The sequence below is a fragment of the Nicotiana attenuata genome, chromosome 3 (assembly GCF_001879085.1).
Source record: "Nicotiana attenuata strain UT chromosome 3, NIATTr2, whole genome shotgun sequence".
Taxonomy (NCBI): Eukaryota; Viridiplantae; Streptophyta; class Magnoliopsida; order Solanales; family Solanaceae; genus Nicotiana; species Nicotiana attenuata.
The window spans coordinates 55,318,510-55,334,788 of record NC_031991.1 but is presented as its reverse complement, the minus strand read 5'-3'; the positions used below and the strand labels follow the sequence as shown (position 1 = coordinate 55,334,788).

Genomic DNA, 16,279 nt, shown 5'->3' with positions numbered 1-16,279 from the left:
TATATGGTCCCGTGCGCGGCCGCGCACTTGTGGCAATGCTACTGCCCTACTCCACGTCCAGGTGCGCGGTTGGGCCTTCAGGTGTGCGGTATCGCATCGGGGGGTTATTTTTAAAGCCCTATTTCGTCCCTCACACCCCAAAATACAAAACTTGCTCTAGAAAGGGAAGCTCTCAAGAACCTAACTCCTCAAAGGTCCTTCCGTCATCCAAGGTAAGTTTTAATAGTGATTCTAAGTTAATTACAATTCTCCAATACCTTATTAACAAGGGTAAACCCTTCAAATTATTAGATATTCCATTGGGACATCATTGTTGTGAGAAAAAATCCTAGAACTTGAATTTTCAAGAGGAATGAACGTCAAAAGGTAATATCTTCATTCTCTAATTGATTATAGCATTAGATTAATAATTATAGACTCTAAGTTCATTAGATATGAGTTGATGGGTTTGATATAAATCATGAATAATTATGGGTTTGGGTTGTTGATTATTGATTACTGATTAAGGGTGTTGTTTATCTTAAGGATGATGAAGAATGGTATTGATTATAGCAAGTTGAGATTTTAGAATTTCCTAGTAGTAAGAAAATGGGATGTTGTGAAGCTTTATACCCACCAAGTATTTGATAAAACGCCTAAGTGACCAAAACATGAGTATTATTGCTAATATGGAATCCCTTTGACTTGTATTGATATGGATTAAAGTTGAAAGGGTTGACGAATGTTGTATTACGCTCAAGAGTAGGAAGTCAAGTATGTTAGGCTAACTCTCTATGTTTGGGAATGTTAATGATTCTCCCTACACGACGTTTCTTTTATGACGTTACTAATTGCCTCAGAAATATAGTTAAACCTAGTTTCTTGAATAGTTGCAGAACTTCTATTCTCTAGCTTCGTAACTCGTTCATGACTTTCATTCTGAACGTTGTGAAATCAGTGCGTAATCAATACAGACTTGGGTTTGATGCCCATGAGTCTCAATCTAGATTAGTCAGCATGTCATGAACAGTTAAAGTTTTAGTTTTCATAATCAGTTCATGAATACATGTCTCAGTCAGTTCTATTCAGCACTCCGGTATCATGTAACTCAATATGATTCAGTATTTCAGTATCATGTATTGCAGTATGATTCTTAGTTCCTGATTTTAAATCCCTGAATGTCGAACCTCTATATTTAGGCCTGAGGCAGCAGTTAATCCTTTATGCATCTTTGGGTCTGAGGTCGTAGTTAATGCTTTATGAATCTTTGGGCCTAAGGCCGCAGTTATGTATACGTATACTTGGTCCCGAGGCCGCGGCTTGTGCACACATATATTAGGCCTGGGGTTGCAGTTTATTTATTCAGATAAATAGGTGGTTCATCATTCAGAAGAGGGAGTATTCATATCCTTACTTCATTGGTTCAGTTCGCTTATCAGTTATCAGTTATCATTTCTGTTTCGGTTTCAACAATTATCATTTCAGTTATCAATTATCAATTCTCAGTTATCATCTCAGTATCAGCTTCAACATTTATAGTTCTTTCTTTGAATTGCTTTACATACCAGTGCAATTCAAATGTACTGACGTCCCTTTTGTCTGGGGCCTGCATCTCACGATGCAGTTAATGATTTACAAGTTGACGATTCAGAGTACTAGGATTCTCGTACCAGCTATTTGGTGATCCTCAGTTCTTTCGGGGCATAATAATTACCTTACAGTCTTCAGTATTTTTAGACAGTTAGTGTTTTCAGTACTTTATTAGAGCTTTCATAGAATAGAGTAATAGTTAGACAGAGTCACCAGCTTTTCATGTTAAGCAATATTGGCTACAGATATATTTCAGACTTTTGTTAGTATTTTCGCACATTAATTTATATCATTCAGACTTTCAGCATATCAGCATGTGTTAGTTTATCTTCCGCATTCAGTATGTTATGATATCACATGTTGATTCAGTCAGTTAGTTGGTTCGCTCGCTCACAGTAGTCAGGCACCGGGTACCGTGTTACGTCCAGGTCCAGGTTCGAGGTGACGTATAGATTATCCAGGAAAAAATTAACTTGAATTTACCAAGCTATAAAGATTCAAAATTTTAATTTGGGAAATATGGAGAAATAACGTACAAATTTATCCACTAATTATTATCTTGAGATACTTGCGATACCAATGGAAAATTTCAATCTCAATATAAAATCAACCTTATGGGTAAAAATGTCATGAGATGGAAGATGGATCTTTAAAAGTAGAGGGAGTTTGAGGGGAGGTCTAGTTAATTGACCAAAAATAAAAATAGAAGGATTAACCTAAATAGTTGATCATCTTAAACTACACATAATTGGCGGATGTATAATATTTTCATAATCTATATAATAATATGTTTATAACCTATGTATTATATTGGCCAAAAAAAAAAGTAAATTTACGGCTATATTGTAAATATCCCAAAAATAATACTCCTAAGAGCTTGGTTTACAGACAGGCTTAGAGAGCAAGTTGGGACCTCACTTCTCAATGGTCTTGTTCCAATTTTTTTTTGCAAGAAGAATTAACCTAAATAGCCGTTCATCTAGCTACTTAAGTCAGTGAAAGTATAATATATGTACAATTTACATATTATATATGTATAATTGTATATAAACAACGAATACGACGGACTATTTGTATGAGAATCTCTTTTTGTGAATAGGACGTACGGCCCAGTCCAGCTAGCTAGATGCTTCACCATTTTGCACAGGGAACACAACAAAGAAGGCTTTTGCGTATTCCATAGCTCTTTTAAGTTGGACCTGCAAACTCTCGGGCCTAAAGTGAAACACTTGGGGATATTTACACAAATAGCCAGGGAGATACATTATATATTTTGCTTAGTCAGTATTGCATAGATCATATACGGTTATACTCGTATTATACTTGAACTGTATATATATTATATATTTGCGGTTTATTTTTAATTGAAGTGGTTTGTTAGGGGTCTAATTGGGTTAATTCTCCAAACGTGGCATTAAGGGGTCGTTTCATTCACTTGCAAGCAAGATTAATCTATAGGATGATTAACACTGGCGGGAACGTTATGTAGTAATTGATAATAAAATTAGAGTTATATATGAATTATTTTAAATTATATTTTTGTCCTGCTAATAATATATATATATATATATATTCTATCATGTGTACATAAATTTCCTCATAACTTAATATGAGTATTCTTATTTCACATTCTATCCTTATTTATTATGTTCCTTTAAATGAAATGTTACCAGATAAAGATAATACATGATCAATTTTGTCGTCATAGACTTTTTAAAAGAATCACTTGTTAAGTTATCCGCGCTTCGTGGGATCATAGGAGAAAATAATAAATATACAAAAATAAATTAGGAAAAGACTTCTCCGACGAAAAATAGATAAAGGAATTACTCAAGTAATTAATTCGTCAGGCAAAAAAAAAAAAATTGCTTTGCTGCTGCAATATTACCCACATGGATCAACTGGCTCATTCATTGAGCAATGATTTATTTCTTTTTTTTTTTTTTTTTTGGTTGTTGTTGTTGCCGATGACAAAGAATATTACCTAAATAGAGTTCCAAGAATAGAGTTAAAGAGTCAGTTTCAATTAATGATAAAAGAATGAAGCTGCACATCAACTTTACCGAATATTTGACATAATTAGATCACCCAAAACAAATAAAGAATAATTAAAGTTTCATTTTAGAAATATAGGTAAGTTGACTAAATTTAACATTACGCAAGGACGGCACATCTTTAAGAGAAAGAGTCACAATTGGCAAACTTTGCTCACGAGAGGCCAACCCACAAAATATCCATAGCTATATTTCAACAGGACGGACACTTTTAAACCGTTGGATCAACCTATGGAAACTTAATCCTCACTCTTTATTTTTCGGTTTAAGTTATATACACCATCAATATAAAGAACTTTTACACATCATATTGCATTTACTTGTTGTAGAAGGTAGTTTTTTTATTTTCATGAATACATAGCGCATATTTAAAAGAGGTTTACCTGTATGTATCTTTTGGTTGACTTGATAGTGTAAAAATTTCTTGCACTGACGTGTCTGACATAACTTAAACTCTTGTCTAACTCCAGCCTTGTACTATTTCACATCATCATTACTTCTATATAAACCTTACAAATCCTCAGCATTAAACTCAACCCCTTGGGAGAGTTACTAGAAAAAGTTGGAAAAAAACTTGTAGTAAACATTCCCTAGCCAAAAAAAATCTTGAAAAAATGCGTGAGATTCTTCATATTCAAGCAGGACAATGTGGGAATCAAATTGGATCAAAATTCTGGGAAGTAGTATGTGATGAACATGGGATTGATCCTATTGGAAAATACTGTGGGGATTCTGATTTACAGCTTGAAAGAGTGAATGTATATTATAATGAAACTGGAAATGGCCGTTACGTGCCACGGGCAGTGCTTATGGATCTTGAACATGGTACTATGGACAGCATAAAAAGCGGTCCTTATGGTCAGATTTTTCGTCCCGATAACTATGTTTTCGGACAGTCTGGTGCTGGAAATAATTGGGCTAAAGGCCATTATACTGAGGGTGCTGAACTTATTGACTCTGTTCTTGATGTTGTCCGAAAAGAAGTTGAAAACTCCGACTGCTTACAAGGTTAGTACTATTACTGTATTTTAACATATGTTATCACATGTTAGTTCGTAATTAATGCTTAGCATTGAGATTTACTTGTAATTATCTTATATGTGAACTGATTGTCTGTAAAACGCCTAGAATTATTTTTGGCTTGAAAAAAAAGTGTGTTAGATGAATTTTTCGTGCAAGTTGGACGGATAAAGTCCATGGAACCAGTCACTAATACTTGCATTAAGTTAGGCTATCTATATCATACCCCTTGGGGTGCAGCTCTTCCCCCGGGCCTTGCGTGAATGCGGGATACTTTATGTACCGAGCTGCCCTTTTTTTGGCCTTTTGGACGCAGGGGCAGATTTAGGGACCCAAAAAATTACACTGTATATGTAAGGCAGAATTCAATTTGTACCTATATATATTATGTTTTTAATCCCCTTCATACAACCCAAGAGTATAGCTTAGTAGTCAAGGGGGTTTAAAACCTTTATTCGGTTGCTGGTTCAATTCCCATTGACCTATTCTCTTTTAATTTCTTTTTTTTCTATTTGAATTCCCTTAAACGAAAATCCTGCATCCGCCACTGTTTGGACGGACAAAGTATTTATTAGCTTAGTTAATAAGAAAGAAGGTAGCTTTTTTAGAGGAATATGTTATTTATTATCTCAAAGCAAAATATGTGAATACAGGATTTCAGGTGTGTCATTCTCTTGGAGGAGGGACAGGATCAGGAATGGGGACACTGCTAATATCAAAGATCAGGGAAGAATATCCAGATCGAGTGATGCTTACTTTCTCTGTATTTCCATCTCCAAAAGTTTCAGACACAGTAGTGGAGCCTTATAATGCAACACTTTCAGTTCATCAACTGGTGGAAAATGCTGATGAGTGTATGGTTCTTGACAATGAAGCTCTCTATGACATTTGCTTCAGGACTCTCAAACTCTCCACTCCAAGTTGTAAGTATTAATACATAATAATTATTAAATAATATATAATTGTTCTTTTTCTGATAGTTTGAGTTTTTAGAGAGTGTTATCACAATTCTACATTTATCAAAGCAGGCAGAGGTCTTGGGTTCAAATTTTGTAGCCACGGAAAAAGAAAACATAATTTCTATGTGTTTGGCACGTGTTAGATATGAGGGGTGTGTGTTGAGATATAATATAGTAAAAGTTTGCTTTTTAGATGAGGCGGTAAAAACAGGAAAAAGGCCTAATTCGTTTATAAGCATGATCAATCTTTAGTCATAATTTGATTCAAGATCGAATATATCTGCTTTGTTGTTGTGATCAGTTGGAGACCTGAATCATCTAATTTCAGCAACAATGAGTGGTGTGACTTGTTGCTTGCGATTCCCGGGTCAGTTGAACTCTGACCTTCGAAAACTAGCTGTGAACTTAATTCCTTTCCCGCGACTTCACTTTTTCATGGTGGGATTTGCGCCTCTAACATCAAGAGGATCTCATCAATATCGAGCACTTACAGTTCCTGAACTGACACAACAAATGTGGGATTCAAAAAACATGATGTGTGCTGCTGATCCTCGACATGGTCGTTACCTCACAGCCTCAGCATTGTTTAGAGGCAAAATGAGCACAAAAGAAGTAGATGAACAAATGATGAATGTGCAAAACAAGAACTCTTCGTATTTTGTGGAATGGATTCCAAATAATGTCAAGTCCAGTGTTTGTGACATACCACCTAAAGGGCTTTCAATGTCTTCGACGTTTGTTGGGAATTCAACTTCAATTCAAGAAATGTTTAGGAGAGTGAGTGAGCAGTTTACTGCTATGTTTAGGAGAAAGGCTTTCTTGCATTGGTACACTGGAGAAGGAATGGATGAAACGGAATTTACTGAAGCAGAGAGCAATATGAATGATCTTGTGGCAGAATATCAGCAGTACCAAGATGCAACAGTTGAAGAAAATAGCGATTATGAAGATGAAGCTGCAGAAGATTAAAGGTGTTCGTCAAATTTGCTCTTACGTATGTTACTTGCTGCAATGAAACTCCATTAGATCCATATTTGTACTGTGTTTATCTTTTATGTCATACTGTTTTCTACAAATTTTTCTTTGTCATGCTCTGCCTAGCATGTTGTATCATGTCCTGAGGCTCATTCACAAGGTTAAACGGCAAGACCATAAAAATCTTCTATTTTCCTGACTTTGTACTCAAAAATAGAAAATCTTTCTATTCCGTTAGTAGAATTTAAATGCAAATTTACCTAACATATGTTGAAGATACTTCTTATTACTGTGAGTCATGAATCTCACTCGTGGATGTTAATCAAAATTAACAGCAAGATAAATTTATGTGAAGTATGATATTAAATTACGTGGGTTCAGGAGAAAATTACCTCGTGACTCAGTACTACAAGTTTTCAGCATCATAACTTCACCCTGTAGATTGATAAGTACATTCCTTTCTATATTTAGCCAAATTATAACTGCAGAGGCTTACCATGGGATTATCCCAAAACACGCAATATCTAGCTAAATGAGGCTAAACGAGATTCCAATATAGTTTAAACCAACCGGGAAGGAGGAAGCGAGTCAGTATGCTAATTCTTCCCCCATTTCCCTAGTACACATTATGAAGGATCCTTAATAATTATCAATAGAGACCCTTATACAATGTCTCTCTATCTTAGGGGTAAGGTCTAGGTACACACTACCCTGCCCAAACCCGGATTTTTTGTTGTTGTTGTTGTAGTAGTACCATTATACCATGTGGGTTCTTCTTTTCATCCAATTAGAATCCTCTTGTACGCACAAATTGAACATGACTACTCTAGGAGTAGTCATTTCAGGAGAAGCTTAATAGTACAATCATTTGGGGCATTCAATGCATTGACACACGGCATAAAAAGTGAAAATGAGGGTGATCTGCTCATGACTTTACGAGATAAGACTTTCCTTTCATCAGTGGTGATCGCTAAAAAGCAGATTATGATGGAGATATTTGAAAAATGAAAATCCCGAGCGGCTCAATCAAAGAGGAGATATAAACTAAGTGACAAGGCAGACGCAGATAAAAAGCTAACCTGGGTGAGTAACACAAGGAAATATAGAACTCAATATGGATGCGATATGCATCAAAGTCTAGGGTAGAATGGCAGCTGAATGAAGAACAAATTCCTCCAACATTAGGGAACCAGTATAGTAATTTTATCCCGAACACAGGCAAACAACCCGATTATTATTTGGGAGACCAAACATAACCTAAAATTACTGCAAGGCATGTTCATCTTCAAGTACATAAAATGGGACCGGATCCACCACACATTTGGATAATAATTCAGTTCTTATTGGCAATGAACAAACCCCACCTCTGCTCACCAGAAGAACTCCTGATTAGCTTGGCCTTCCAACCTCCAACTATTTCATTATAGTCTTGCTGTGATATTAATATCAGAAACAAAAGTGAGGAAATTATTCTGTAAGAAACAAAAGTTAAAGTGCATCAAATGATGAAGCACTCACTTCAGAGAACTCGTGGATAAATGACTCTCTTTCCTTCTCCACAGTATCTAACTCCTTTTGGAGAACTCCAATGAACTGCAATGCAAGTACAGACATATAGGTTCTATCAATATCTTTCTCGCCTTGCACACAAGGTTAAACAAGATTTGTAAAACACATACCTGTTCAGTACGATCCTCGGCCACAACTTCATTAAAACCCGCATCTCTGAGCATCTATATGGTTAGCACACCTCAAAAGAAAAGCTGTGTCAAATGATAAACAGGCAAATAATAGGAGGGGAACAATTACATGGAATGGATCTATACCTGCCCATATGCTTCAACGTCATGTAAATCATAACCCCTTTGTTTAATATAACCTGCAAATTCTTCTGATGCTGTTCCTGCTTTTTTGCAGTAATCACTTATGAGGACTTTGCCTCCTGGTTTCAGCCACTTGTAGAAAGATCTGAACAATGCAGGTTTGTCCTGACACCACACCAATAAAACAACAAATAAATAAACCATGAAAATCAGGCATAAGAATTAAATTGACTTCAACAGTGAATGATTAAAGGACAAAAGTGACAGATAATTTGGTGGTGCAAGGCTCTTCATCACTAAAGATCGGTGTTATCACTAAAGATCGGTGTTATCAAAGGCGAAAAGCGCAAAAAAACTCTAAGATTTGTTGGGGCTTTACGCGCAAAGTGCAAATAAAGAGTGGGCTTTAATGATAAAAGGCGCAACTGGAGAAAAAGTAAAAATATGTATTTGTAGTCCAAGACTAATAATTATAAGCATGAATAACAAATATATGGACAAAAAAATTTCTTTACGATAAAGTGAAATATCAATTGTTTAATGTTGCCTTTTCAGGATTACATTCATTGGTAAGGAAAAGTATGTCTTAGAGCCTTGATGCAACAGTAAAGCACCCACAAAGCGAGGCGACGCGCTTAACATATTTTGAGCCTCGCTTCAGGGCTTAAGCGCGCCTTTGACAACACTGTTAAAGATAAAAACAAATTAGCAAAATACATTGACTTAAGAGTTGTAAAATGACCGAGAAAATGAGATGACATGGATGTGTTCCTAAGTTTGCTACAGAAGAATATATATGCAGTGAGACAGGGGCATGGTGCTAATCAATTATCACTCATCTGTCACTACATAAAATAAAATTGACTACAGATAAAACAATTGACAAAGGAACCAAAAGGAAGATAAGATAAATATAAATGAAGAATATTAGTTGATAAAGATTTTGAAGCTCCACACAAGTGAAATTACCTGGATGTGAAGGATAGTATCCCGACTGTATATCACATCAAATGCACCATCATGATATGTTTTCTTAGTGCAATCAGCAACCTCAAATTCAACAGCACATTTGAGACCAATAGCACACTCCAGAGCAAAAGAGATCATGTTGATAGAAAGGTCAATGCCAACAACGTGAACATCGTACTTGTCAGCCATGTAGAAGTCACCTCCTCCAATGCCACAGCCAACATCAAGGACTTTTTGGCCAGGCTGAAGATCCAACATGGCTACAAATTCTTTTGTAGTTTCTGCTCAAGAACAAGTACTGCATCAGAAACTAAAATAATTGGAAAAGAGTAATACTGGATAACGTAAAGCCACAAGAGATACTTGCAAGCAGATATCTGCACAGAACCAAGTGCACATTGGTACAAGTCCTCACCAGTCACCACAATGACACGTCAAACAAAAGAAACTTAGTCATTATAAACTTTCAGGTCTGAGGACATAACTGGAGAACCTACACGTTGTAAGGAGAGACATTCATGGAGCCACTGGACAACACTTACGAGGTTGATTGGGTTCTCCGATTCAACACAACTGTTTTGCAATATGAGTAGTTATGTCAAAGAGCATCTATGGAAACAAATGTTTGTCCAGTACCAAACGCACAGTTGATTTATAGTCATAAATTTAGTCTCTAGTATTATTGATTAATATATACCTATGATGAATGAGATAACCAACTTGTATTAAATCTGTTGGTAAACCCAAAGACTGGAAGCTCATATTAACAATCCCTCTATATTACACAAGACAAGTGTAAGACGTGCAATCTGAGAGGCATACCAATTCCTCCCGTGCTCACAAAACCTTGTCCAAAGACACGTTCATAGCGCAGAATACCACTACACTTGTACTGAACAGTATCCAAGAACCGCTGAAATCCCCTGTCATCCTCAGAACTAACCTTCTGCCATGTCCAGCAAATCTGCGATGTGCAAGCAGCAAGAAAACAATGCCTGGATCAGTTAACATTAACTAACAAAAGGGTCAATGAGGAAAGCATAATTCTACCTGATTTTGATTCTTTTTGTTCCTCACATAAGCTCCGATGCACTTGCAACCAACGAGAGAAAGTTCAAATGATTCTCCATTACCAGCATTTACATGACATTCTTTGAAAACCTGCAATTGACAGCTATTTTTTTTAGCTCTTCTTACTATGCTTTCCGCATACCAATGAAGAGAGGAGGACCAGAAAAAGAGACCCATGTAGAGGAAGCAAAGAAGAGGCAAACCTAAAGAGTTATTTTCAAAGCGACAAATGCATCAGTTCAAATCTTTTATACTTTCATTATATGTAATGTAAGGATTTGGGTTAAATTGTTTAATAGAAACAGTGTAATTTAGTGTCCACAATAAAGTTTCAAAGCACTTTATGATAAAGCTGCAATTTCAGGAAAACATGAAAAGTTGCAGAGAAAAGAAAATGCCTTATCTAGGATTTACTAAAGAGGATCATTTAATGGTGAAGAGAAAAGACAACAATATACACATAGAAGCATGATAAAAAAAAAATTACTACATGGAGCCAAATGGTTGGTCAAATGCAATAACATACTTCAGCCACTGTGTTGAGTTGAATGCCAAGGAAATAACAAATGTTATTAAACAACAGTGCATTTTTCTCATAATATCATGTGGGACAAGAAAGCAGTTGAAAGCAAAGCTAAGACCTTTGTGTAAAACCTAGGTTCCCGATAGTGGGTAGGGTTATTCTTTCGCTTGTGGTCTCCTGACTGATGGAAGCATGACTCTCTGAAAAATATGTAACCACCAACTTTCAACCATTTAACCATTCTCTCAACAAGATCCTGAACCTGCAGCAAGGGTAAAAACAGTTTCAAATGTTAAAGCGGCAACTAGTTAAAAAGCATATCAAGTCAGACAAAGGTATGATGAGAGAGGAAGATCACAAACAGTCATTTTGGCAGTAAGCTAAAAAGAGTGAGGACCATCTCTACCAGTCGTGTTACGAGTAAGCTACCACCCATGGTAGATGCTGATATTTAGTAATAGTTGCAGTAAATAAATCGTATAAACTAGGCTTGTTGAGAAGCTTCAGTAGCAACAACAACAACAACGACCCAGTGAAATCCCACTAGTGGGGTCCGGGAGGGTAGTGTGTACGCAGACCTTACCCCTACCCCGAAGGAACAGAGAGGCTGTTTCTGAAAGACCCTCGGCTCAAGAGGACAAAAAGACAAAGGAGACAAAAGGAAGCTACAGTAGCATATCATAAAATAGGTTTGGGAAAGAAGTGCTAAAATGGTAAATTGCCATATAGCGCTGAATGCAATACTTTCAACCTAAAACCATTTTCCAGTTCTCTAAAGGAACGGTCGGTGGAAATAAAGGTTAAAAGAGCACGGCATTAAGTTCTTATTTTCAGCTATTTGCACTATAAAAGAACGTTTAGCAAAGGAAACACCCCGATTTACTGAGGACCATGGCATGTCACTTGTTGGAGAGAGATACTTACCCACAGAGATTGGATATGACTTCTTTTTGTAAACTCGTATTAGTTTAAATGTGTAACTAACAATGTGCCTGTCTACTTCAAGATTTCCCTAACCATGACCTCCATACGACGTGCCTGTATACTTCAAGATTTGCCTAACCATGACCTACATACACAACTATTAAGATGGATATCTATTATTTAAAAAGCACTAAATGTTAAACAGTGACCAACAGTGTGTTGAATATTAGCTAATCTTTATTAACTGAATCATAGCCCTTCTATCCTGCATAATTTGACACAATTAATTGTTGATCCATTTTTATATAAAGGCAACTTCAGTGATTTTCCATGTGGAAGATAAGGCAAAAGATAGAAAAGAAACTTACCTCTCCATCAGAAAGATACATCAATAGCCAGTTAGAAAATATCAAGTCCACTGATTCAGGTGAAAAGTTCAAATCTGGAGAAGTCACATCAGCACACATGAACTTGACATTCTTATGGTGCCCATTTATGCTTTCATTCTGCAAGGAAGCACATTAGAAGGATAAGGATACAGAGAAACCTATTAAGTATATCATCACTTGAAAAACATGAAGAAGTGACAAGTAATCTTTTAAACCAACTCTTATTTTCTCTTAATTCTAACAAGTATCTTATTATCCTTCTCATGCACAGCGCGTTGTGGACGGAGACAGAAAATGCAAATATCTGAAAGGCAAACAGCCACAAACCTTCTTAATTGCACCTTCAATAAAGTCCAATGCAATAAGCTGTCCAGCTTTCTTGGCTAATTCGCCGGTGAAACGGCCAATACCAGCACCCAATTCCAGCACAGATTTCCCTTCATATGGCGGAAGGAGAGAGAGCACCTACATGACCAGCCAAAAGTTTCAAAATTTGGGGAAATATTTAAATTGTCATACACGTAATCATGTCAACTCACAAACAAACCATATAGAATGTGTGGTTCTGAAACAATCCTAAGGACAAAAAGTTTGCTAGTTTCCTCTCAAAGTAGGAAATACAATAATCTTCTTTATAGGGCGACATTAGTAAAGACGACTACTCAAAGATGTTGGACCTCCGAAGAGCTCCAGGCTGTATGGAATCTGTCTAAATTATGAACAGTAACCCGTCCATTGACCTTTGTCCATGTAAAGGTACTAGGTCAAAATCTTACCCCTAGTTACTGAAGTTCAAAATTAAACCAATTAAATTGCATACGAATTAGACTTCACTGAGGACAATTATATACATCGTAAGACACCTGGGAAATGCTGGGCAATTTCAAGTTGAAGACAAGTGCGGGAAAAGAAACACTAAATTTTTCAACAATTTATCCTACGTGTCAGTCCCAGCTTCATCAGTCACTAGGAACCAATAAAATTACTCGCCATGATTATTCTTTTTGTGACTGTAAGAAAGCATTTGGGAATCAAACAGAAATTCCCATATTTAAGGATACTTGTCAGTTCAGATGACAAGCAGGGAATTTCAAAGCTACTGGCATGATGAACCACGTTTAATAAGGTATAGGTACTAATTACCAATTACACATCCTAATATAAAATACCAAACAAAATTAAGCACAATACCACTTTTTTTTTTTGTTCTTTTGGCAAACGTAAAGGGTATGTGCCAAAAAGGAAATCAGTGAAAATGACTCGGAGAAACAGTACTCCTAATCAACACAGCTTTTATAAATAATTACTACAGTAATTTCTACCCAACCAAGATGAAGCTCTAATAAAGTAACGGAACCAACTGTATCTCTGTATGATAAGACATATTAAAATTGGATATCAACAGACCATACAAGGAAGCAGAAAGTTAGTATATATACCTCAGGCCTCTCTTCTTTGTCAAGATCCGCTGCTTTCGAGTCGAGCATCATAGCCTCCACAGTAAGTTCCGCAGTGTGCTCCATCCAATAACTCTTTTGAACCTCACGCTCTTGTCCTATACACACACCACATTCACAATCAAAACCTTAATAACAGTCCAATAAAGAAAATAAGTGACAACTCAAGTAACAGACCTGAAGTAGCAGCCATTGTTGTGTGAATTGTGATGATATGCGAATCCGATCTGATGATTTGGATCGTTGAAAACAATGTAGGTGATGTGGATTGGGTATTAGGGTGGGGAAAAAATGCTAAAAACCCTCAATGGCAAGGCGAGATCTAGAGAAGCTCCTGGATCTACGGTTATTCTTTCTACCTTTCTGCTGCATCAGCTAGACGTAAAATGTTTTGTGAATTGCGATGGGTTATGGCTACGGATAGACTTACCTATTTATTTGAAACGAAACATTGATAATGGGAAAACAGGCTACGTATCTCAGGGTTTATGTGTAACAGAGAGAGAGAGAGGATGAGAGGGTTTTAGAAATGATAGGAAGGTGAATGGCGAAAAGAGAGAATCGGCGAGATGATAGAGAAACGTTAGTTTTGTTTTTAAAGTAGTATTTGGTGAAGATGAATATGATATCACCGGTAATGGGCCTTTGCCACGTGAAATTGCGTAAGATTCTCGTGAAAATGGAACTTGCTAGCCAGTTTTCGGACCGGTAATTAAAAAGTAGCCACTATTTGCACAGTCATTAAAAATAGCCACTATTTTGTTGAAATATGAAAAGTTCCAGCATAATTTGCAGGACTATGGAACTCCTGTGTATAAACTTCCAGCATATTCTATTGTAACTCCAATACACAGAAAGTTCCAGCATAATATGCTAGATTATGGAGCTTCCATGTATAAACTTTCAGCATATTATGTTGGAACTCGAGCACACTATAAATTTCATCACATTATGCTAGAATCTCATATGTAAAAAATTCGAACTCCAGCATATTATGCTGAAATTTTTTCGAATTTTTAAGGGTGTTTTTGTTTAAATTTTATCTTTGAATGAAAAAATGGTTAAGTTTCTATTACTTTTGAAATTGTAGCTATTTTTCAATTATCAGTTGTAAATCTAGCTATTCTTTATTTATTTCAAAGTTTCTCTGTTACGCTAATTTGGGGTTAAAATGGCATGGCATAGCCATTTTTACGGCTGGCTATCCAAAAATAGCCAGCATCGCTAATGTAATCGATTTCTAGCCATTTTAACTTAAAATATATTAGTAAATGACATAATTGCCTTTGAACATTTTAACATCCTGTTTAGTTACTTTTCATATTTAATCGCTTTCGTGAGAGCACTTTCCTCGAATTTAGTCTGGGTTAAACCTAATTTTCTTCAAAATTATCCGGGTGAGTTTTGTTTTTACAAAAATGTGTTTGAATTTTCGTTGTTATTATTGTTTCGTTAGCTTTAAGTTTGATTTCCGTACTGGTAGCGTTTAAATATTTGTGGCATTTTAACTTTTATGATTTTTTCTCTGCCAGTAGTTCGTCTTATTTCTGATAATTTTATCACTCTGTTGTCCTCAACGACCAACTGAACACCTCAACTGAGCCTATTTTCAGTTGGACGCTTCTTCTCCACTAAAGTACGACCTTGTGAACCCTTCACGCTGACATGGCAAAGTGTGTGCTTTATACTCAATTCTAAGCGCGTGAAACTCTCAAAATTAAGGTTTTTTTCTCTTTCTTTTAAATTTAACTTTATTTTATGTGGGTCCCATTATATTTTATTTTCCACACATTAATTTCACTTTCTTCCCAAAATATTCCATCTTCACCAAACCTCTTCTTCAGCTTAGAGCCAGCCATTGTCAACTGACCCACCTCGTCGCTCTCTTAGGTTGAAGAATAAGCCTCCAAATAGTTACAATGAACGTAGGATTCCCAACAATGAGAAGATATCAACAAAGGATTTGGAGATTAACATAGCAGAAGATGAAATCTCAAGAAACCACCACCGATCTCCACCCTAAGACCAGCGATAAGGTCGCTGTTTTGCCGCAAATCGTTTAGGAAAATCGGCAACATTGCTCCTCCAACATACTCCGGTCCGGTATCAAATATCTCTGTCGCCGGCATATCTTCCTTTCTTAAGATTTGGTTCAAGGCTGCCATCTATTGGGTTTCTAAATTGACGTGAAGTTCCGATTGAAGAAGGGTGAGTTGTGTGTTTGATTTTTTTTTTTCAATTTCCCCTCTTCTGCAAAATAGTTGCTGAAGAAAACTGGAGACGAGGAGGAAGGGCTGGAGACGAAATGGTTCTGCTGGTGAAAATCTTCACTTAAGTGGGTTAGGATGATTTTTGATTTGGGTTTGAGAAAGAAAAAAGAAAGAAAATTGTGTAGGGGGTTTTGGCAGCCATGGTGACCAATTAATTAGGGTGGGCAGATGTTCTTTGGGTAGGAAAGTTAATAGATAATCTTTTTTTTAAACAAATACACGTGTCATTTAATGATTTGTTCGTTTGACATGTCATCCGCAATTGTAATACATGCA

At 36.4% G+C, this 16,279-nt stretch overlaps 2 protein-coding genes across 3 annotated transcripts; one reads left to right on the top strand and one right to left on the bottom strand.

The window, feature by feature from the left end:
* Positions 4,138–6,776, top strand: LOC109223802 (tubulin beta chain-like). The gene is made up of 3 exons (XM_019388238.1): positions 4,138–4,631; positions 5,297–5,566; positions 5,904–6,776. Exons 1-3 carry the CDS (start codon positions 4,238–4,240, stop codon positions 6,569–6,571), a joined length of 1,332 nt encoding a protein of 443 aa, XP_019243783.1. The 5' UTR covers positions 4,138–4,237; the 3' UTR covers positions 6,572–6,776.
* Positions 7,563–14,341, bottom strand: LOC109223801 (phosphoethanolamine N-methyltransferase 1-like). Of its 2 annotated transcripts, XM_019388236.1 has the most exons (12): positions 13,911–14,340; positions 13,716–13,831; positions 12,604–12,741; positions 12,256–12,393; positions 11,082–11,225; positions 10,420–10,530; positions 10,192–10,333; positions 9,370–9,650; positions 8,404–8,565; positions 8,257–8,310; positions 8,096–8,170; positions 7,563–8,009 (listed from the first exon to the last, which is right to left on the bottom strand). In XM_019388236.1, exons 1-12 carry the CDS (start codon positions 13,924–13,926, stop codon positions 7,911–7,913), a joined length of 1,476 nt encoding a protein of 491 aa, XP_019243781.1. In that variant the 5' UTR covers positions 13,927–14,340; the 3' UTR covers positions 7,563–7,910. The 2 variants fall into 2 exon arrangements, with proteins under 2 accessions (XP_019243781.1, XP_019243782.1); XM_019388237.1 differs by lacking the exons at positions 7,563–8,009; positions 8,096–8,170 and having other exon boundaries at positions 8,257–8,327; positions 13,911–14,341.